The 24788-nt window shown below is 42.4% G+C and overlaps 1 protein-coding gene across 1 annotated transcript in view; it reads right to left on the bottom strand.

The window, feature by feature from the left end:
* Positions 1 to 24788, bottom strand: part of SVOP (SV2 related protein) — a 115312-nt gene that overhangs the window by 60202 nt on the left and 30322 nt on the right. The window contains exons 2-5 of the mRNA XM_053588592.1: positions 12959 to 13119; positions 8982 to 9067; positions 7801 to 7899; positions 760 to 831 (exon numbers count right to left, since the gene is read on the bottom strand). Coding sequence (XP_053444567.1) covers positions 760 to 831; positions 7801 to 7899; positions 8982 to 9067; positions 12959 to 13119 — 418 coding nt within the window. The remainder of the gene's footprint in view (positions 1 to 759; positions 832 to 7800; positions 7900 to 8981; positions 9068 to 12958; positions 13120 to 24788) is intronic.

Raw genomic sequence — 24788 nt, 5'->3', positions numbered from 1 at the left:
TTTGGGTGGTCAACTTACAGAGGTTCCACTGTAGTTTATTTAGGCAGTGATCCCAGTAGAGGAGTGGTGTAGTGAAACTGGGCAGGGCAGGCTGATAATTCAGGTGCCTTCATGAACAGTTTCTATAGTGGGCACCAGAGCTCAGTCCTGCTGGGTTTGAGAAATGCCCCACTTTAAGGCAAGAGAGCAGATGTCTTTATCTACCATCTTTTGACTACCCCAGTCAGGGGCAGTAAAGAAATGGTTAATGCCCTGGGGATTTGAGTAGGTACCACTAGCATCATCCAGATTCTGAAATGTACATGCTTGGGCCCCACTAGGAATGTGTGATTTGAAGAGTCCATAGCAGCATCAGAACAATGTCAGATACTGTGACTCCCACCTGTAATCTTAGCACTCTGGTGCTAAGAGACTACAGCAGGTGAACTGCTTGAACTCAGGAGTTGGAGACCAGCCTGAACAAGAGAGGAGACCTCGTCTCTAAAAAGAGCCAGGCAATGGGGCAGGTGCCTGTAGTCCCAGCTACTTGGGAGGCAAGAGATCACTTAAGCCCAAGAGTTGGAGGTTGCTGTGAGCTATGACATCATGGCACTCTACCCAGGGCAACAAAGTGAGATTCTGTCACAAACAAACAAAAAAACATCTCTCTGCACTTGAACACAGCTCCTCATCAGGCCTCCCAAATTGCCAGGTCTACTACTTGTCAACACCATCGTAGAGAGAACCTAGAGGACATGCACTCGGAAGAGGTTGTCTTACTGTTTTCCTGCCATACTGGTCTGAGATGTTTCCCCAGAGTGTAGAGCTGGACATCATTCCTACAAAGACTACCTGCGGGTGGAAAGACAAGTTTCTGTTAGACAGAGACATGAAGTATTGCAGAGAAAGGAAACAATAAACAGAACCCATGACGTCACACCCTAAGTAATAATACTGAGCCATGTTTGCTTGAGAGCCTTCTACCAGTTTCTCACCATACAAAGAAATGTCTTGCCCTACTGCTAAGAAAACATTAAAGGTTGCAAGGTAGAATTTGGAAGGTATGAAAACCAGGCAAACAGAAGGCTGGGATGGGAGCTGTAACCCACTCATGGAGCTGTCACTGTGTGCCAGGCACAGTCCTTGTTACACTGTTAATCCTCAGAGTAACAGCTGATGGGGTCCGAATGATCATACCATTGGACAGATGGGGCACTGAGGCTCAGAAAGCTTAAGAAGCCTCCCCAGGCCAGGCATGGTGGCCCATTCTGGGAGGCCAAGACAAGCAGATTGCTTGAGCTCAGGAGTTTGAGACCAGCCTGAGCAAGAGTGAGACCCTGTCTCTACTAAAAATAAAAAAATTAGCTGGCCATAGTGGCAGGTGCCTGCAGTCCCAGCTATTCAGGAGGCTGAAGCTTGACGATCACTTGAACCCAACTCCCTGGAGGAGTCTGAGGTTGCTGTGAGCTCTGATGACACCACGGCACTCTACCTAGGGTGACAGAGTGAGACTTTGTCTCCAAAAAAAAAGAAAAAGAAAAAAGAAAAAAAGGAAGTCTCCTCAGTATCCCTGAAAGGATATAGGAGAGCCGAGACTTAAACCCAGACAGGCTAACTGGAGCCTCATCCCGGAGCTCTTCCCTCACCGAGTGCGAGGCACCATGCTAAATGCTTCCTGCACACATCTTACCTATGTGTGGGTGCTATCATTAGACCATCTTACAGATAAGGCAACTAGAACCAGAGAGAGAAAGGCATAGCCTAAGTTCTGGCTGATCCCCAAAGCAAAGCATTCCTCCTGGCATGTCCTAGGACCTGTGGCTGCTTACGGGACATTTGCAGAGGCATTCCAAGGAAGAAATAGACATGGATAATTTTAAAGAAATTAATTTCCAAATCGTCCTACAAATTCTTTCCTGGAACAAGGTAGGGGTCTTCCCTGTTCTCTGTGCCACCTCTCACAATGCCAAGCTTGACAGCATACCTCAAACCGCATTGATTGGTGATGTAAACTCTCCAGGGTGCCTTAAAAGGGACAGCAATGACACAAAATCCTTTTGTAAGTCACTGAGTTTCCATATTATTATTGTTTTCTTTACTATTCTTTTCTTTCTTTTTTTTTTTAAGACAGCGTCTCAAGCTGTCACCCTGGATAGAGTGCTGTGGCGTCACAGGTCACAGCAACCTCAAACTCTTGGGCTAAAGATATCCTCTTGCCTCAGTTTTTCTATTTCTGGTAGAGACGGGGGTGGGGGGGTGATATCGATTTTGCTCAGACTGGTCTCAAACTCATGAGCTCAAGGACTGCACCTGCCTCAGCCTCCCAGAGTGCTAGGATTACAGGCGTGAGCCACCGCACTCAGCTATTATTCTTTTCAAGAGAACGGAAGAAGAACCTAATCAAGCTCTCAGTAGATTAGATCACTAAAAATAATTTTCTATAAGCAATAGCTGAGGGCTCTTTGGCCATATAACTTGGAAATTGTTTCAAGAAATCAAGTGGTTGGGCCCAGTGGCTCATGCCTATAATCCTAGTCCTCTAGAAGACTGAAGCTGAATGATTACTGGAAGCCAAGAGTTCAAGACCAGCCTGAGCAAGAGGGAGACCCCTTTATCACAAAAATTTTAAAAATTAGAAAAATTAGTAGGAATGGTGGTGCACGCCTATAATCCCAGCTACTCGGAAGGCTGAGGCAGGAGGATCACTTGAGCCCAGGAGTTCACAGTTGCAGCAAGCTATGATGAGGCCACTGCACTCTAGCCTGAGCAATAGAGTGAGGGCCTTTCTCAAACAAACAAACAAATAAACAAATAAATAAAATGGCATTTATTTATTGAGTTATATATAACAAAACTCCTTCAGTTCCGCAAAACTTTTTTAATGTAAACAAAGCTGTTCATTCAGTAAAAATGAGAAGCAGGAATAGAACTGGTGCTGAACCTTGTCTTATTTTAGTAATAAGTAATCATCCAGAAATATGAAAAATATTTGGGAAACATTCCATACCACTTATTAAGGAATTCATTCCCAATAACAATTTAGCTATGTTAGTAATTACTCATCAAAATCAATTATATCTTCTTTTGGTCTATTGTGTACTGGTACTAATAAATGATAGCAATAATGATATTAATAATGATATTATGTTATAAAATTATAATTATGATAGTAACTTGGTGCAGGAAAAAGATTAAAATTTATATACTCTCTCACAGAGAATTATGATACAGTGATGAAAGTGATACTTTCAAGCATAAGATAACATTACATTAAGATGAAATTATATGGAGAACTGGAATGTAAATACCAGTTCCAAGACAATGCAAAACTTCCAAACTATTGTGAAGAGCTTATTTATGTTATTTTAAAACAATGGTAGGTTTCAGATAAGTATTTCAATTTTTTTAAGGATTTCAATTTTATTGGACACATTTTAAAAAGTGATAGGATAATTTTGTTTAAGTTTTTATATTTTATACACTGGGAATGATATAATCTTCAACCTGTCAGTTTTAAAAAAATTTAGAAAAACAAATTTAGGTTAATTTAAAGACATGGGATGTCCTGCATATTACATAGATTATTCACAATTCCTTTCTAGATTAACCTAGAACAAAAATGTTCAGAGATTACTATCGAGGTAAAGAGTCGTCTTATCCATGTGATAAGTGATATCCTTGCACCGAGTTAAGAAGCCCCCCAAAACATAAATTCTCTTTAAGTGCTGGGGATAGCTGGCCACCCCAGAGAGAGCAAGAGGGTAGCATATCCCTGTGCTGCTACCTGCTGAGTGCCCCAGCACACCTCACAACATACTCCGAGCTCTAGTAGTTAAAACCATGTGTGACCATATAAGAATTGACAAACATGTTACATCGTTGTGTGTGTGCGTGCTTCTGTGTTTAAAAAAATATGGGCACTCCCTAAATGAAGTAGAAAAACATCATTTCTAAAATCTAAGAAAGAAATATTTTGATAGAGGTAGAGAGACAATATTCTTTTCTCTTTAGTGGAATTAAAGACTTGTTTATCTTTGCTTTATATTAATAGATTATTTGTTCATATCAAATTGTCAGTGTATTTAACAGATGTGACTTTTTAATATATTAACACATACTAGGAAGCCCCAGCAATTAAACATCGCGGTGACCTTTATTGGACCAGATAGAACAAGAGACACCACTTGTTCTATACCATAGTTACAGTAATCTCACACGGTATTTTCTGTGACAACAACAATGCCTCTGCTATCTCCTCCTTGCATACTTGATGCAATTAGAGCAACTTCTGCTGTTCTTACTTAATCCCAGAAAACTTGGCCTTGGGACTCCATGGCTTTACCTAGCTCTCAACGCTGAACTTCACATTATAAGGAAATAGCCCAGGGCTATGTGAGGTCAGGGTACAAGTTTTTTTGTTTTTGTTTTTTGGGACAGATTCTCACTCTGTTGCCCAGGCTAGAATCCCATGGCGTCAGCCTAGCTCACAACAACCTCAAACTCCAGGGATCAAGAGGTCCTCCTGCCTCAGCCTCTCAAATAACTGGGACTATGGGCACCCACCACAATACCTGGCTAATTTTTGTTTATTTTTAGTAGAGACATGGTGGTCTCTAACTCCTGAGCTGAAGCGATCCTCCCACTTTGGCCTCCTAGAGTGCTAGGATTACAGGTGTTAAGCCACCACGCCCAGCCAGGCACAAGTCTTTGCACCTATGTAAGCCTTAGTTTCCTTATCTATAGAAATGGGAATAATACTAACATCTCTTTCATATGGTTGAGAGGGTTAAAGAGGTATTATATGCAAAACCCCTAGCATAGAACCTGGCATGTAATAAGTGCTCAATAAATTGTGGCTGCCACGGACCAAGGACAAGAGACCACCAGATAGTCCCTGCATCGCAAAAACACAGGCCTGTAGTAACCATCTAGGAGCTGTGAGTGTGAATGGAAAGCACAGGCCTGTAGTAACCATCTAGGACAGGCGTCCTCAAACTGCGGCCCGCGGGCCACATGAAGCAGTGTGAATTGTATTTGTTCCCGTTTTGTTTTTTACTTCAAAATAAGATATGTGCAGTGTGCATAGGAATTTGTTCATAGTTTTTTTTTTTAAACTAGTCTGGCCCTCCAACGGTCTGAGGGACAGTGAATTGGCCCCCTGTTTGAAAAGTTTGAGGACAACTGATCTAGGAGATGTGAGTGCGAATGGAAAATAAAAGAAAGAACTATCATTTCCTGAACCCCTGCCTGTGCTAGGTACCGTATGTATTTTGTTGCCCAACGCAGAAAAATAGCCATACAGACTATAAAATAAAGCCATAAAGTACCTCACTTAAGGTCACACTTCTAGCAGGTGACTAAACCACAAAAACATAGGTATATGTGCTAGGAAGCTCTTCCCACTGAGCTGCATGACCTTATTGCTAATATCAGACTAGATCTTAATGTGGAAGGCACGCAGGCCATTTTAGAATGATTATCTATTTACAACTCCAGCCTTTTGGGAGGCATCTTTCATTGGCAATCATTCTGCCTCTAGATAGGTTTGTGACCTTGAGCAAGTGACCTCTTTGTGCCTTATTTTCCTCAATTAATAATATGTCAATGGAAAAGAACCCAAACTCTGTAAAATAGAGGTTTATTCTAGAGCTGAATATGTGTGACTGTGGCCCTAAAAGCCACACTCAAGAAGCCTTAAACAAGTGGTCTCACCACTTGTTTTAGGTGAGGGTTATACAGATTGGGTTATACAGATTGGTTTTACACATTTCAGGGAGACAGAAATTATATGTAAAGTCATAAATCAATACATGGCAGGTGTACATTGGTTTGGCCCCAAAAGGCAGGACATTTCAAAGTGGGGCATTATAAGTGATAGGTTATAGGTGGGTTTAAAGAATCTTTGATTTGTAATTGGTTAAAGAAATGAAGCTTTGTCTAAAGCAGTGATTTTTGAACCAGTATGGCACGGCACACTTGGTGTGTGGTGAGAGAGTCTTAGGTGTGCCAAGAAAATATTTGAAAATTATTTTTGAAAGAAGTTCAAAGCACAGTAAGTATATTCTTTTTTTAACTCTTTTTGTTTGGATCAACATAATTTAAGTGTGCCATGGAAGTTTAACTATAGATTGCAGTGTGTCGTGAGATTAAAAAAAAAAAAAAAGTTAAAAAACGCTGGTCTAGGCTCAGTGCCCATAGCACAGTGATTACAGCGCCAGCCATGTACACCGAGGCTGGCGGGTTCAAACCCAGCCTGAGCCAGCTAAACAACAATGACAACTGCAACCAAAAAATAGCCGGGCGTTGTGGCGGGCGCCTGTAGTCCCAGCTACTTGGGAGGCTGAGACAAAAGAATCGTTTAAGCCCAAAGAGTTTGAGGTTGCTATGAGTTGTGATGCCATGACACTCTACTGAGAGTGACACAGTAGGATTCTGTCTCAAAAAACAACAACAACAACACTGGTCTGAAGACTTGGAATATTTTAAGTTAAGGAAATCTGTTATTAGAGACAAGCCACCAGACATGTACCTAGACTCAAGTGATCTATTAAGTAAATTGATGACTTGCAGGTGTGGTTTAAGCTTTGTGAATAAATTCCAAAGGATTTCTCCAAGAAGGGAAGGGGGCATGGTAAGTCATGTCTAACCTCCCTTCTCACTGCCAGCAACTCGCCTTTAGGGTTTTCCTGGGGTGCCCTTGACCATGAGGTGGTCCATTCAGTCAGCTGAGGGGATTGTTTAACATCTTATTTTAGTTCACAAATAGTACCTAGCTTATAAGGTTGTAAGAATTAAAGAGCGTAATGTATATTATTCATATGAGGTCAGACAATCAGGTACAGGAACTCATCCTAGAAAAAGTGCTGCATACCACATTGCTGAATGTTATTATCATCACTTTCGAGGTACTCCCTTTAGGAAGATACATACAGACGCCGGCGCCTAGCCCACCCTTCAAAGCCATTTTGGAACTCTTTCTGGAATGGCCATCCACGCTGTCATTGTATGAGGTTTGAAAATTAAGTTTGTGAACTCATCCTAGAAAAAGTGCAACGTCCCTCATTGCTGACTATCACTACGGTGATATTCAGACGGCCAAGGGGAGTAGGTGAAAGGCGATGGTAGTGATATTCAGTAATGAGGTATGTAGCACTTTTTCTAGGATGAGTTTGAGACCTTATTGTCTGGCCTTTATTGTATACCAGATGTGTAAAGGCCCTTGCACAGCAAGCGCTCAATAAATATTAGCTTTGGTGATTATCATTATTATTATTACCCTCTTGTCTGGTTTGGCCATTCCTCTCTCTTTTAGAAGGTTGCTGCTGCTCTCCCCCTGACAAAAATCGAGGGTTTCACTGCAGTCTCCTTCAAGCCTCAATTCCAGGGAGCAACAGCTACCTACCATTTATTGAACACCTACTGTATGTCAGGCACTGTGTTGTCCCCAATCCTCAAATCACCCTGGGTGGAGGAGGGAGATTGGCATCTCCTGTTTGCAGTCAAGAAAAGTGAGGCTTATAAGGTTTAAGTGATAAGCACCGGCAGGTTTCAAATTCCCAGCAATTGAGTGGAATGTCTGGGATGTGCTCCCCCCACCCTCCGCAAAGTAGTTGGATCCCTGGTTGGGGTAGTGTTGGCTACAAATCTGTCAGGACACGTGAGGTCAGCACATGGGAACTAATAGAAGTTAAGGTCGCAGTGTTTCCATCAAGAGCTTAATTATTTTCTGCTGAGTCCCTGATAGAATAAAGGGGACTATCCTGTGAGGCTCCCCAGGGGATCAGAACCTATACAACAGGAGAGAGCCACTGGGCTGCCTACCGAGGTCAGCAGTGCAACCTGCCAGCTGGGGAGTCGCCACTCACAGTGCAGCTGTGGTGCCAGGATGCTCAGGATCATCATCTCCATGGCATCGGCCATCTGCAGAGAGGAAGGAGACACCATCAAACCAGGATGCTGCCCACCTGGGGCCAGGGATGGCTGGCCAAGTACATGACCCCACAAAGAAAGAAACGCTCCCTTCTTCTACCACCTGCTGAGTGCCCCATCAGCTGAATGCCCTTTTAATATTAACACATTCTAGGAAACCCCAGCAATTAAACATCCCTTTATGAGATCAGACAGAACAACAGGATAGAGGTGAGAGTCTGGAAGCACACCTGTGCTTTGTGGGAATGTGGTGTGTGATAAAGGTAGCTTTTCAAATTAGCATGGGATAGTATGTGAGAAAATTGACAATCTATTTGGAATAATATGTAGTTGGATCTCTCTCTCACACCATATACAAAAGTCAATTTCAGTTGTAGTAACGGTTTAGCTGTTATGTTTGCCACAGCTATATCAGAGGATTCCAGTAAGAGACTGTGAGCACCTAGAAGCAGAATGCCAATTTTTTTTTGTTTTTTGAGACAGAGTCTCACTGTGTCGCCCTTGGTAGAGTACCGTGCATCACAGCTCACAGCAACCTCAGACTCGCGGGCGCAAGTGATTCTCTTGCCTCGGCTTCCAAGTAGCTGGGACTATAGGCGCCCGCCACAACACCCAGCTATTTTTTGTTGTTGTTGCAGTTGTCATTGTTGTTTAGCAGGCCTAGGCCAGGCTCGAACCCACCAGCCTCGGTGTATGTGGCCGGCGCCCTACCCACTGAACTAGAGGTGCTGCTCCAGAACGCCAATTTTTAATCTGTGTGTGTTTTTCCAGGGAGAGCTTCACAGCTGGCATCACAATCTTATGGTAACCTGGAGCCCAAAGGGTTGAGAACCACTTAATTAGCTGGAAGCTTCAACTCCTCCTTGAGGGCAATCACCAACCATACCCACCTCCCTCTAAGCACACACCTCTGTGATTACCCCTCCACATACACCTCGATGGTTAGATTTCAAACAAAGGCTCTGTGTAGAAGAAACCATGTCCTCCTTGTAGACCACAGAAACCCAGGTAAGCAGCATAGGGATTTTTTGGAGACTACATGTAAGGCCACTGCTAGCCCCCAAAATACTTGCCCAAGCCAAGCCAGTGAGAACGGACAGCTTCCACTGAAATTTTCCAAACCCGATGGCTTCCACTGCATCTTCCACCATGAAAGTATCTGAGAAAGAGAAAGGGGAGGTGAGGAGGGAATCAGTGCACCTTCAGCTGTTCTAACATGCGGGTGTCTGGGCTGGTCCCCAGGCAAGTTAGTTAAAGGCAGCACATGCTGCTGCTAGAACTTACTAGAAAAATGCTCCAGGGTGAAGATACTGTGACATTATTTACAACTGGAAAACCCCAAATATCTATCAATCAGACGTTGGTTAAAGAAATTAAAGAATATAACCATTTATTAAATATCACACTAAGAAATATGATTCAACTTTAAAAGAATGTCCAGATATAGACAGATGCATGCAATATGTTTTTAATGAATTTTTTTAACAAAAGACGGACAACAAAATATTTCGTATGCTTCTCTTCTTAGAAATGTCTGCTCCCTTCTCATTTTAGGAAAAATAAATAATTCATTAAAAAGGACATGTTTTGTAGTGTGTGTAAATATGTGTACATGTATATCCGTAGAATGTATACAAGGCTGTCAATTGTAGTTTTGTTTTTGTTGTCTCTGGAGGGAGTAAAGGGGAAATCACATGAGATTTTAATTTCTTCCTTTTGCAATTTATTACTTCCATAGATAGGGAAATTTTATTTTATTTTATTTTATTTTATTTTATTTTTTGAGACACAGTCTTACTCTGTTGCTCCAGGCTAGAGTGCTTTGGCATCATAGCTCACAGCAGCCTCAAACTCTTGGGTTCAAGCAATCCTCTTGCCTCGCCTCCTGAGTAGCTAGGACTACAGGTGACTGCTACAATGCCCAGCAAGCTTTTCTATTTTTTTTCAGTAGAGACAAGGTCTCACTCTTGTTCAGGCTAGTTTCAAACTCCTGAGCTCAAGGGATTCTCCCTCCTCAGCCTCCCAGGTGCTAGGATTACAGGTATGAGCCATCACTCCCACAATAAGTGCTTTTTAAAAGCATAATTCCAGGGGCGGTGCCTGTAGCTCAGTGGGTAGGGCGCCAGCCACATACACCCAGGCTGGCAGGTTTGAACCCGATCCAGGCCAGCTAAACAGCAATGACAACTGCAACCAAAACATAGCCAGGCATTGTGGTGGGCACGTATAGTCCCAGCTACTCGGGAGGCTGAGGCAAGAGAATTGCTTAAGCACAAGAGTTTGAGGATGCTGTGAGTTGTGATGCCATGACACTCTACCAAGGGTGACATAGTGAGACTCTGTGTCAAAGAAAAAAAAGCATAATTCCATCTGCACTCAGATAGATTTTTATGTAAAAAAGGCAAGTTGTGGAGAGGTATGTACTGAAGAGCTGTCTTTGTGATAAAATTAGGTATATGTAGATGCACCATGGAAGGGGGAGTAACTGAGTAGATGTCTTCCAAACCATCAGCAGGGCTATCTCATGGAACAACGCTTTTCTTCCTAATTCAGACATTTCTATGACGTCCGAAGGTGTAATTTTTATGCTCAGAAAAACTACAGACTTAATTTTTAAGCTAATAAGTGTCTTGAAAAATACTAAAACACTAAACTCAATGTGGTATGCTAGATTATATCCCGGAACAACACAAATGACACAACAGCTGATGAAATCAGAATAAAGTCTGGAGTTTAGCTAATAGTGTACCAGTGTTCATTTCTTAGTTTTGACAAATGTATCATGGTTAGGTGAGATGTTAACATTAGGGGAGTCTGGGTGAAGCCCATACGAGAATTCTGTTTTACCTTTGCAATTTTTCTGTAAATCTAAAATGATCCCCAAATTTAAAAGTTAATTACAAAATAAAAATACTGGAGCGGTGCCTGTGGCTCAGTGAGTAGGGTGCCGGCCCCATATACCGAGGGTGGCGGGTTCGAACCTGGCCCCGCCCAAACTGCAGCAGAAATAAAATAGCCAGGCATTGTGGCAGGCACCTGTAGTCCCAGCTGCTCGGGAGGCTGAGGCAAGAGAATTGCCTAAGCCCAGGAGTTGGAGGTTGTTGTGAGCTATGACGCAACAGCACTCTACCCAGGACGATAAAGTGAGATTCTGTCTCTACAAAAAAATTAAAAAAAAAGAAAGAAAAATACTAAGGAGGGTTGCTGGATCTCAACAGCCTCTGCTAAGAGTTGTCATCTTTCTGGAATTTCAACCATGGGCCTTGTATGTCAATGATAATTTTCTCCAGAAGTGTGAGCTGGTGTTTATCATATTAGCAGGTTCTGGTTTCCTCCAGCAAAAAATATCATCAAAGCTTGGCATGGTGGCTCACGCCTATAATTCTAGCACTCTGGGAGGCTGAGGCAGGTGGATCCCTTGAGTTCAGGAGTTCAAGACAAGCCTGAGCAAGAGCAAGACCCCATCTCTACTAAAAATAGAAAAATTAGCCAGGCATGGTGGCAGTTGCCTACTACTCAGGAGGCTGAGGCAAGAGGATGGCTTAAACTCAGGAGTTTGAGGTTGCTGTGAGCTAGGCTGACTCCATGGGGCAACAGAGTAAGACTGTCTTAGAAAAAGCAGTTTAAAAATTTATCAAAAATGACAATAGTAATAACAATGTTATGGTGCAGTTATTGAGTACTCAATATGTGCCTGGCACTGTGCTAAAAGCTAGATGTGCCTATTTCATTTAACCTCCTTCAAAACTCTGTAAATTAAGGCCTCATATTAGCCCATTTTTCAGAGGCAGACGTAGGCTCATCTCATGTTATATACCCGGCACTTTGTAGAGTTAAGAGCTGAGGCCAGATCAGCCTGAGAATAAAGCCTCTCCCCAACCACCATCTCCCCTTGCTGCCCAGTCATTGCCTCTCTTGATCTGCCAACAATGGGCCTTGGGTTCAAGTCATTAGTCCTCTTTTACATTGAGAGTCTGGCATCTTTCAGGATTGCATGGTATTTTTTTTAATTTTATTTATTTATTTTTTTGAGATAGAGTCTCACTATGTTGCCCTTGATAGAGTGCCGTAGTGTCACAACTCACAGCAACCTCAAACTCTTGGGCTTAAATGATTCTCTTGCCTTAGCCTCCCAAGTAGATGGGACTACAGGTGCCCGCCACAATGCTCGGCTATTTTTTTGTTGCAGTTGCAATTGTTGTGTAGCAGGCCCAGCCTGGGTTTAAACTTGCAGGTCTTGGGTTTGTGGCTGGTGCCCTAACCACTGTGCTATGGGCACTGAGCCTGCATGGTATGTTTTTCTCCATCAGGATCAGGTGATGAGAAAAGTTGGAGACCAGGTACCACAGCATCACCCTGAGCCCCTAATTTGATCAGCTTTACTCAGAGGCAGCACAAGGTCTCAGGTAAGCACATGGGCTCTGAGGCCAGATTGGCTGGGTGTAAATCCAGATTGGCTCATTTCTAACCCCAGAAACCCAACATCTGCAGTTGGATCTATTACCATCATCTTCCCCATTTTGCAGATGAGGAAACTGAAGCACAGAAGGGTTAAGTACCTTAATTAAGTTTCCTCATCTGCAAAATGGGGAAGATGATGGTAATAGATCCAAATGCAGATGCTGTAAGAATTAATGGGCAAAATATGTAAAGTGCTGACAACAGCGGCACAGAGTAAAATTTTGGCCAACATCAGCTGTAACCATACCATTGTCATTTTCACCATCACCATCAATACTATCGTCATAACCAACATTATGACTGCCACCCCCATCACCACCACCATCATCACCTTTGTCATCAACATCATGACTGCTGCCATTCTCAGCCAAGTATTATGCTATGATGCTCATTGGTAGGAATTGTGATGTAACCTTGCCTGCTGAAGTCAGCCCAGCCCACACTTCCAGTGTCACCCTTGGGTCCTCTGGGCCTTTCTGACTGCCCTTTCACAAGAACCACTGAGATCACTCACTGGGGAGGCAACCCTGGAGCCTCAGAGCCCCTGACTATGTGCCGGGCTGATGCCCCAGTTGCAGGGCCCCCTCACCATCGGTGGGATTAGCAAACTCCTTGGGCACAGCTGCCCCATCATCCAGTTCAACGGCCTCTAGGCCTACGCGGACTCCTTCAATCTGGACCTCATGCTCTCCCGAAGCCGCGTCGTCCTCTGACCTTGCACTCTCGCCTGTGCGACGGAATTTCACCACCCTGGAGAATAGAGCAAATCTGGTCAAGATGGATAGAACTTCCCCTCAGTGGCCCTACTGTACAACCCTAGCACACAAGACAGGTAAAAGACTTTTTTCATAATTTGGAGAGTTGATAGATGGGAGTTGGCATTTCTGTTTAGTTGGACTGGGGGCAGGGGGAGTGTGACAACTTAAAGAGCTATATAACAAGAGTGCCATGTATTGTTGGGCAGGTCAGTCACTACACAGTACCAGGGAGTCCTCTTTACCTAAATATTGTTTGAAAGTAAACTCTTTCAGAATTTAGACTCATTAACAATTTGGTAATCTAAAGGTCACATTAGGCCCACAAAAAGTTGCCCATGCAATATATGTTTTTAAAAATTTAAAGTGGATGCCAAAATTTTTAAATTGAAAGAATTCATATAAAAAGCCAGAATCCTAGTGCCTCTTGAAAGAGTAGAGTATGTGGCCACCTGGGGCCCATATTCCTTCATGGGAGTTGTGGCTAGGCGGGATATCTACTCTACAGTTGACCACGCTCTCCTCTCGTCCAAATTATCTCCAGCCTTAGGTATTTTGACACTTACCTTTACACTTGCTCTATGTTCCTCCCACTTGACACTTTGCCCCATTTGTCTGGCCCTGTAGGCGTTTGAGTTTGAGGCCCCATGGACTCCACTCTCATTCATTGTGGTCCTTCAAACTATACTGTTTCTTGTTACTCTGGGAGAAGCCTTATTTTCTCTAAGCAACAATTTCTTCATCTGAGACTCAAAAATTAAATTACCTGTCTCCTTGCAAATTTCTTACTCTCAAACACACAACTCTTGCTGTTTCCCAGCCCTGTGGTGGGTTCTCGGGTTATAGCACTGACAGGACAGACACGATCTACCCATGAAGAAGGGTAGGTTCATACTGAATGTGTAAGTCATTTCCACAGGGCATTGAAAAAAGCCTGGGGTGTCATGGACATGAACAGCAGAGGGGTTGTATGAACAATTAGAAGGTAAATTTGGTCAACGTTTTTTTTTGTGTGTGGGTTTTTTTTTTTGGCCGGGGCTGGATTTGAACCCACCACCTCCGGCATATGGGACCAGCACCCTACTCCTTTGGTCAACGTTTTAAAAAGTTTTTTTAAAAAAGAAGGAGGAATGTCTAAGTACAAAATACTGCTATTATTATTAACTATTGCTTTATCCCACGTATTTCACCAAATAGTAACGGGTGCTCTGGTATAGAAAGGGTAAATCTGTGGATTTCAGAAGCACAAAGGACATGCCCTGCTGTGAAGTTCCAGAAGAGAAAAGATAGATGAAATCAGAGCAAACACCTGAAATTCCACTCCTTGGCAAGACTGAGATTGGAGAGGCTGAGCTGTCCAGCTCATCTTGCCAGGAAATGTGGGGTCCAGCATCAGGGTTTGCAGGCAGATTGGTAGGGTGTGAAGCCTACTGCCTACATTTTACTCCATCTACCACCATCACCCTCAAAAACATTGATTCTGTGCTCTGTGAAAGGTCTAGCTGATGTTTTCCAATACGCGACTGTTCTGCACAACAGCTCAGTGAAGCTGGTATTATCGTTATGTGCATAGCTGGAAATCTGTTTCTCCTGGGGAAAAGTAGGGCGGTGCAGTTTAGTTAGCTCACGCCCCCATCTCACCTGAATCCTGTCTAGAGTGATGATTGCTCTCATTTGGGGAGGAAGGAACATCCTACCATCTACTAGTCAGTACTTACTGTGCCAACTTCAAAAAGGATATAGAGCCCACAGCCAAGCCTCACAGGTACAATTAGAGCAGGCATCCTCAAACTTTTTATACAGGGGATCAATTCACTGTCCCTCAGACCGCTGGAGGGCCGGACTATAGTTTAAAAAAAAAAAAACTATGAACAAATTCCTATGCACACTGCACATATCTTATTTTGAAGTAAAAAAAAAAAACGGGAACAAATACAAGTCACACCGCTTCATGTAGCCCACGGGCCACAGTTTGAGGATGCCTGAATTAGACTCTTGAAGGGGACCTAGAACAGCCTTAAAGCTAATTATCATGTCATTAGCTTAAGTCTGCATTTAAGTCCACCCCTCCACCCCCTCCCGCCATGTGCTTTTCAGAGAGGCTCATAGGAAGGAGGTCATGATATCCACTAAGATTCTGGTTCCAAGGTGACCTCTAAACCACAAGGTAGGACTAACCCCAGTGGTATAAAACAGAACCACTGGCCATAACCTATGCCTCTTTGCCCTTCTGTCCAGACAATGGAGGTCTCATTCACTTTCCTATTTTTTTTTTTCAAGACAGAGTCTCACTTAGTCACCCTGGTTAGAGTGCTGTGGCATCATAGCTAACAGCAACCTCAAACTCTTGAGTTCAATTGATCCTCCTGCCTCAACCTCCCAAGTAGCTGGGACTACAGGTGTCCACCCCAATGTGCAGCTATTTTCAGTAGAGACAGGGTGTCACTCTTGCTCAGGCTGGTCTCAACTCCTGAGCTCAAGTGATCTACCTGTCTTGGCCTCCTGGAGTGCTGGGATTACTTACAGGTATGAGCCAGTTTGCCAGTGCCCTGTTCACCTTCTATCACTAATGAATCTTGCTCTGTAAACCTTCTTATTCTGTAACTCTATATTTCTCTTCTTCAATAAACTTTGTTCCATGCTTGCCTTACTTTGGCATATCTGGTCATTCTTTGGCCAAGAGGACCCTAAGGACCGAGGACAGAGGAGCTGCTTGAAACCCTGACATTGTAGGAGACAGACAGATGCCTTGAAACCTGACATTATTGGTACCTACCATTTTACAGACAAAATGGAGGTCCCAGAAGTCAAACAACTAGCCCATGGTCACTTAGCTCAACGGGCAAGGAGGAGGGTTTAATCCAGCTCCATCTGGCTCAAAACCTTGTGTTCCTGGCCACCAAGATACTACCTCTCCAAACCCTTCCCACTGACTCTTTTTTTTCCATAAAAATGTTTTATTTTGAAATATTTCAAGCCTATAAAATTATACAGACAACAATGAAATAAATATTTTTGTTCCTACTGTCCAGCTTAAGGACTAAACACTACTATTAGATTTGAACCATATGAAACTGTCAACATTCAACTCTAATTCTGTTAAAACCACGTCTCCTTCCTCAATGTCTTTTCAAGTAGTAATACTCGTCTTTGATAAGGGGCTTTACATGCATCATTATTTGATTTAATTTTCACAATAGTCCTGAAAGGTGGGAACTATTTTCTTTTTTTATTATTATTAAATCATAGCTGTGTACATTAATGCGATCATGGGGCACCATACACTGGTTTTATAGACTGTTTGACACATTTTCATCACACTGGTTAACATAGCCTTCCTGGCATTTTCTTAGTTATTATGTTAAGACATTTATATTCCACATTTACTAAGTTTCTCATACACCCTTGTAAGATGCACCGCAGGTGTAATCCCATCAATCACCCTCACTCCGCCCATCCTTCCCTCTCCCTCTCCCCCTTCCCCATATTCTTAGGTTATAACTGGGTTATAGCTTTCATGTGAAAGCCATAAATTAGTTTCATAGTAGGGCTGAGTACATTGGATACTTTTTCTTACATTCTTGAGATACTTTACTAAGAAGAATATGTTCCGGCTCCATCCATGCAAACATGAAAGAGGTAAAGTCTCCATCTTTAAGGCTGCATAATATTCCGTGGTGTACATATACCACAATTTATTAATCCATTCGTGGATCGATGGGCACTTGGGCTTGTTCCATGACTTAGCAATTATGAATTGGGCTGCAATAAACATTCTGGTACAAATATCTTTGTTATGATGTGATTTTTGGTCTTCTGGGTATATACCTAGTAGAGGAATTATAGCATTGAATGGCAGATCTGTTTTTAGATCTCTAACTGTTCTCCAAACATCTTTCCAAAAGGAACGTATTAGTTTGCATTCCCACCAGCAATGTAGAAGTGTTCTCTTTTCTCCACATCCATTCCAACATCTCTGGTTTGGGGATTTTGTGACATGGGCTAATCTTACTGGAGTTAGATGATATCTCAAAGTAGTTTTGATTTGCATTTCTCTGATGATTAAAGATGATGAGCATTTTTTCATATGTCTGTAGGCCGTGCGCCTGTCTTCTTCAGGGAAGTTTCTCTTCAAGTCCCTTGCCCAGCCTGCGATGGGATCACTCTGAGAATAAAGTTTCTTGTAATATTCATTAAGGATTTTTTGAATTTCTGAGGAGTCTGTTGTTATTTGCTTCTTTTCTTGCTTATACGTTTGAGTTCTCTGTGGATTCTGGTTATTAAACCTTTGTCAGAGACATAACCTGCAAATATCTTCTCCATTCTGATGGCTGTTTCTTGCTTTACTTACTGTGTTCTTGACTGTGCAGAAGCTTTTTAGTTTGATCAGGTCCCAGAAGTGTATTTTTGAAGCTGCTTCAATTGCCTGGTGGGTCCTCCTCAAAAAATACTCGCCCAGACCGATTTCTTCAAGGGTTTTCCCTGCACACTCTTCTAGTATTTTTATAGTTTTGTGTCATAAGTTTAAATCTTTAATCCAGTGAGAGTCTATCTTAGTTAGTGGTGAAAGGTGTGGGTCCAATTTCAGTCTTCCACAGGTTGCCAGCCAGTTCACCCAGCACCATTTGTTAAATAGGGAATCTTTTCCCCACTGGATGTTTTTAATTGGCTTGTCAAAGATCAAATAACGGTAAGCAGCTTCATGAACGGTAAGTAGGATTCATCTCTTGGTTCTCTATTCTGTTCCAGACATCTACTACTCTGTTTTTGTGCCAGTACTCTGTTTTGATCAGTATTGATTTATAGTATAGTCTGAGGTCTACTAGTGTGATTCCTCCTGCTTTGTTTTTATTTCTGAGTAATGTCTTGGCTATTCGAGGTTTTTTCTGAATCCATATAAAACCAAATATTATTTTTTCAAGATCTTTAAAGTATGACAGTGGACCTTTAATAGGGATTGCATTAAAATTGTATATTGCTTTTGGTAGTATTGACATTTTAACAATGTTGATTCTTCCCAGCCATGAGCATGGTATGTTTTTCCATTTGTTAACATTTTCAGCTATTTCTTTTCTTAGAGTTTCATAGTTCTCTTTATAGAGATCTTTCACGTCCTTTGTTAGATAAACTCCCAAATATTTCATCTTCTTTGGCACTGCTATGAATGGAATAAAGTCCTTAACTGTTTTTTCAGCATGACTATTGTTGGTATATATAAAGGCTACCGATTTATGAATGTTTATTTTGTAACCTGAGACGCTGCTGTATTCCTTGATCACTTCTAAGAGTTTATCATCTGCGAAGAGCGGAAGTTTGATCTCTTCTGACCCTATGTGGATAGCCTTAATTGCCTTTTCTTCCCTAATTGCGGTGGCAAATATTTCCATTACAATGTTAAAGAGCAGTGGGGACAATGGGCAGCCTTGTCTGGTTCCTGATCTGAGTGGAAATGATTCCTATTTAACTCCATTCAATACGATATTGGCTATGGGTTTGCTGTAGATAGCCTCAATCAGTTTAAGAAATGTCCCTTCTATACCAATTTTCTTAAGTGTTCTGATCATGAAGGGATGCTGAATATTATCAAAAGCTTTTTCTGTATCAATTGAGAGAATCATATGGTCTTTGGTTTTTAATTTGTTTATGTGCTGAATTATACTTATAGATTTATGTATATTGAACCAGCCTTGAGACCCTGGGATAAAACCGACTTGGTCATGATATATAATCTGTTTGCTGTGTTGCTGGATTCTGTTTGTTAGGATCTTGTTGAATATTTTTGCATCTATATTCATTAGTGATGTTGGTCTATAATTTTCATTTCTTATTGGGTCTTTTCCTGGTTTGGGGATCAGGGTGATGTTTGCTTCATAGAACGTGTTGGGTAGTCTTCCTTCTTTTTCTACATTTTGGAACAGGTTGATTAATATAGGTACTAATTCCTCTTTAAAGATTTGGTAGAATTCTGATGTGAAGCCATCTGGTCCCAGGCTTTTCTTTTTAGGGAGATTTCGTATGGTTGATGTTATTTCAGAACTTGATATTGGCCTGTTCAACATTTCCACTTGATTCTGGCTAAGTCTTGGAAGGTGATGTGCTTCCAAGTATTGGTCAATTTCCTTCAGATTTTCATATTTCTGAGAATAAAGTTTCTTGTAATATTCATTAAGGATTTTTTTAATTTCTGAGGAGTCTGTTGTTATTTTGTCTTTGTCGTTTCTGATTGATGAGATTAGATATTTTACTCTTTTTTTCCTGGTTAGCTTAGCCAAAGGTTTATCTATTTTATTGACCTTTTCAAAAAACCAACTTTTTGATTTATTGATCTGTTGTATAATTCTTTTGTTTTCAATTTCATTTAATTCTGCTCTAATTTTGGTTATTTCTTTTCTTCTACTGGGTTTGGGATTGGAATGTTCTTCTTTTTCCAGTTGCTTGAGATGTCCCATTAATTGTTAACTTCCTCTCTTTCCGTTCTCTGGAGGAAGGCTTGCAGTGCTATAAATTTCCCTATTAGGACTGCCTTTGCGGTATCCCAGTGGTTCTGATAATTTATATCTTCATTGTCGTTTTGTTCCAAAAGTTTGGCAATTTCCTTCTTAATCTCATCTTTGAGCCAGCTATCATTCAGCATAAGGTTATTTAACTTCCATGTTTTTGTACGAGTATGCAGATTCCTGTTGTTGCTGAGTTCAACTTTTATTCCATGGTGGTCCAAGAAGATACAAGGAATAATTTCTATTCTTTTAAATTTACTGAGGTTAGACTTGTGACCTAAGATGTGATCAATTTTGGAGTATGTTCTGTGGGCTGATGAGAAGTATGTGTATTCAGTTTTGTTGGGATGAAACATTCTGTAGATGTCTGCTAAATCCAAATGTTGGATGGTTAGGTTTAAATCTAAAATTTCTTTGCTCAGCCTCTTATTGGAGGATCTATCCAACACTGCCAAAGGAGTGTTGAAATCTCTAACTATTATGGAGCTGGAGGAAATCAAGTTGCTCATGTCTGTTAAGAATTTCTCTTATAAATTGAGGTGCATTCCCGTTGGGTGCATAAATATTAATAATTGAAATCTCATCATATTGAGTACTACCCTTAACAAATATGAAGTGACCATTCTTATCCTTCCTTACTTTTGTTGGTTTAAAGCCTATTGTGTCTGCAAATAGAATTGCAACACCTGCTTTTCTCTGATTACCATTTGCCTGAAATATGGATGACCATCCTTTCACCCTGAGTCTATATTTATCTTTTAAGGTAAGATGTGATTCTTGTATGCAGCAAATATCTGGCCTGAGTTTTTGTATCCAGTCAGCTAACCTGTGCCTATTTGGAGGAGATTTTAAGCCATTCACATTAATGAAGAATATTGATAAGTCTGGTAAAATTTGGGGTACCGAGTTTTTCGAAAGTCCAGTGGACATTTTTAATCCTTTCGCCACTGTGGAAGTTGGAGTTTGATCAAAAGTTTCTGAGTGAGTTTACTTTTGTGGTGGAGGATTCGGCTGGTCATTATGGAGGATAGGTCTGGGAATATCCTGAAGAGCTGGTTTGGTTATGGCAAATTTCTTCAACATATGAATGTCATTAATGTATTTAATTTCTCCATCATAAATGAAACTCAGTTAAGCTGGATACAGGATCCGGGGTTGAAAGTTATTTTACTTTGGGAGATTAAAAGTTCATGACCACCCTCTTCTGGCTTGAAAAGTTTCAGCAGAGAGATCTGCAGTCATTCCAATATTCTTGCCTTCGTAGGTACTGGATTTCTTACGTCTGGCTGCTTTCAGAATTTTCTCCTTCACATTAACTTTAGTGAAGTTAATTATGATATGCCTGTAGGATGTCATATTCAGATTGAGTTGTGCTGGGGTTCTGAAACTGTCTGCTATCTGAATTTCAGAATCTCTTTGCATGTCTCGAAAATTCTCTTTCATAATTTCATGGAGAAGGGCCTTTGTGCCTTGTGAGGCCACTTCATCACTTTCAGGGATTCCAATAAGGTAGATATTAGCCCTCTTCGAATTACCCCAGAACTCTCTGAGAGAATGATCTGTTTTTGGTCTCCATTTCTCTTCTTCATTGAGAGTTTGGGAGCATTCAAAGGCTTTGTCTCCAATGTGAGAAATCCTTTCTTCTGCTTGCTCCAAAGGGATTCTACTGTATTTTTCAGATCTTTGAGGGCTGCAAATTCTTGCTTCAGTACGTCAAAATCTTTGTTGGTTTTGTCTTTAAATTTGTTAAATTCTTGAGACCACTTTTGAATTTCTCCTTGAATTTCTAATTCCGACTTTTGAATTGCTCCTCGAATTTCTAATTCCAAATTTTCCTCCATTCTATTAATCTTGTTTGCGATCCAAATTCTGAATTCAATTTCTGACATCTCTGCCAGCTGTTTATGAATGGGATCTTTAGTTACATCTGCCATATCTTTCCTTGGGGGTGGGGGGGGGTTTGATCTATTCTGGTTATTCATATTACCAGAGTTTTTCCACTGATTCTGCCCCATGATTCTTTTACACCATTTGATTTTTCCCCTGGAGCTTTGTCGAGGACCTGTATAGTGCCCTGGCTTGAGAAACTTAGGACCTATTTTGTGTGGTGGGGCTAAGCTGGTCTCTGTTCAACCCTAGTGAAACAGTTACTCTGGGTTGAAGTCTCAGCTGTGGAGAAATACCAGCAATTAAGTCACCCTGCCCCCTCCGCCCCCAGGCAACAATTGGAAAAGGAAAATCAAACCTTCCTACAACCACACACCCAGGGCACCACTTGAATAGTCCTCGGGCGATTGGCTCAGTTCAAAAGGTCCAAATCAATTGTCTCAGTCAGCACCTGTCTAAGGTGGGAGAGTTTAAAAGGTCTCTGGCAAGTGGATCACAGGGGTCTTGTGACAACTCAGACATGGCTTGTTCTAGTGCTCCGTGGAGTCAGGAGGACTCACACAGCAAATAGATTAGTCTGAGAAGGTTGATGCCTCCTTCCCCACCTTGCACCTCTGTCACACCCAGTCACTGATAGCCCCGCAGGGCTGTGACCCAGTTGCCTGTAGTGAACAGATACTCCAGGGGTTTGCACCTGCCTGAATCGCAAGGAAATCTATTTCTGCTGAGCCAGGCTGCTGTGCTCTGCCTCTATCCAGCAGGGGAAGATGCGGCCTAACAACGTTGGGCGTTTGATGGAGGCTGGAGGGTGTTCACTCAGTTCCAGCCCCATCCCTGATTGATGTTACTGACAGAACAGAACAGAACAACTTTGCGGGAATTTGTTTCTGTCCCTGCTAAATTCCCCTGCAGAAGAAAAGCTGTTTTGAGTTCCCAGAGCCTGCGCCTCAGGCCCTGTCTTTGCTCCTGCAGGTTTATATTCGGTTACCTAGTTCTAGCCTCCTGCCTTCCTTTGTCTATAGGCTGATGATCCCCTGAGGGCCAGGTGCGTCTTTGGCTCAGTAAAGCTATCATCTGGGTCAACCCCACCCTGGGAACTTCCCGGCTCTGCACGTGTGTTTCCAGTCCCTGCGGTCCACCCAGGCTGGTGATGCCTCAGCCACACCCTTTACTCACAGGGCCTGCATTTCCGTCCCAGATCTGTTCCTCGGTGGTTGCCACCTGAGAAGATGCCCAGCCTCCTCTGGTTGCTCAGGGAGACAGGGAGTATGGCTTCGGAATATCTGGGAGTTGCCTATTGTTGCCAAAAACGGCTGCTGCTCTTTGCCTCGGGACACTGCCACTCCGGTGTGGTTCCCTGTCAGCCGACCGTCCTCTCCTCACTCCCATGCCACAGAATCAGCACTGACCAGCTGCAGTCTAGGCCCTGTCCACACCCCTTGAGAAATCACCCAAGAATCTGGACTTCTGGGGGACAGGCCTCCAGACCTCAGAGTGAGAGTGGAGGGGAATGTTGGGAGCTCAGAATTGCAGGTAGAGAATATATATAGTTCTATACAGTTTTATGCCTGGCAGGAGAATGCCAGTTTTTAGAGGGTCTCTCCCATGGAGTATAGTGGGAGGACCTTTGAACTCTGCTTGTTTGTTTGTGGGGCACTCCGAGCCATTCTCATGGGGGAGGGGACTCCCGTCCGCTTGGTGATGGATTTTGTACCTTTTGTTTGTATCCTCGGGGTTGCAGCTCTCCTCAGCAGGGTGGATGTGCGTTCTTCAACCTTCTCTCTTGGTGCAGCTCTAATCCACCAGGTTACTTGCTAAATTTCTGTCCTTTAACTCTCCTTCTGGACGGGAGCCTCTGTGGAAAGCTGGCTTCAGTCAGCTATCTTGTCTCTGCCCTCCGTGGGAACTATTTTCATCCCCATTGGAGGAGATAAACATATAGTCACCTTGAAGCTCAGTTTACCTCATCTACATATTCGTGTACTGATTGTGTCTTGTGTAGGGCTCCCTAGAGGCAGAGCCTGAAATGGGGATTCCTATATTTTGTATTGTGGTAAAATATATATAATGTAAGATTTGCCATTTTAACCATTTTTAAGTGCACAGTTTTGTGTCATTAAGCACATTCATGCTGTCATGCAGCAGTCACCACCATCCATCTCCAGAACTGTTTTATCTTTCCCAACTGAAACTCTGTACCCATTAAAACTAACTCCCAAGTCCCTCCCCCGCCCCTGGCAACCACCATTCTACTTTCTGTCTTTATGAGTCTGACTGCTCTAGGGATCTCACAGAAGCAAAATCATACAGTATTTGTCCATTTGTGACTGGCTTCTTCCCTTAGCATAATGTTGTAAAAAGAAAATCAAAATCTTAGGGCCAATCTCCCACCTCCTTATGCAAAAAAGAAGATGAAGAAGGCCTCAGGTATCTGTGAAGAATCATTCATTAAGGAAATTCCTGGCTCACCTCCCATAAACAGGGACATACAAATTTAATTATGTCTAGGAGCCTAACTCAGCCCCACACAAATCCTTTTCCCTCCTCCTCCTCTCTTCCTAAGACAAAGACATAAAAGACTTAGTTAGCCGAGTTCATCACCAAAGCCCTCTGGACAAGCTATGGAATTTGCCCACCCCCCCACCCACGATCCCCTAGGGGTCTCCAACTGCCCCTAGACACAGATGCCAACTTTGCACTGCCCAGGTGGGTCACTGTTCTTTTCAATAAGCCTGGCCTGAACATATTTGCTCTGGTCTCCTCTCAGGGCACTGCCACTTACACTTTTCAATGTTTAGGACCCAAAACTAAAGCCTGTTCCATTCCACACTATAATGAATTACAAGTCTATGTTTATAGGTAACAAAACTGGGGACACCTACAATGCAAAATTCTTCTACTTACCCAGGGACATCTATCTAATTGATGCTTCCTGTAGTCTCCTTTCCCCTTCTAATATTCCCTTTATTTTTGTGTAAAATGTAGATTTCCTGGGTCTTACAAGAAGGTAACTGCTTAGCCTTAGCAGCCCCCTGCCTCCTTTTTCCTTCTCTCTGAATGCTTTGAAACAACGGCCACAGCTTGTCTGCAGTTCATGTGTGTCCTCAGTTTTGGCTGAATAAACCTCCATTAATTTGAGATTGGTTAAGCTCAGGAGTTCGAGACCAGCCTGAGCAAGAGCAAGACCTCCACTTCTACTAAAAATAAAAACACTGAGGCAAGAGGATCACTTGAGCCCAAGAGTTTGAGGTTGCTGTGAGCTACGATGCCCTGGCACTCT

This window comes from Nycticebus coucang, chromosome 4 (assembly GCF_027406575.1).
Source record: "Nycticebus coucang isolate mNycCou1 chromosome 4, mNycCou1.pri, whole genome shotgun sequence".
Lineage (NCBI taxonomy): Eukaryota > Metazoa > Chordata > Mammalia > Primates > Lorisidae > Nycticebus > Nycticebus coucang.
The sequence above is the reverse complement of the archived record's forward strand: the minus strand, read 5'-3'. Positions and strand labels throughout refer to the sequence as shown.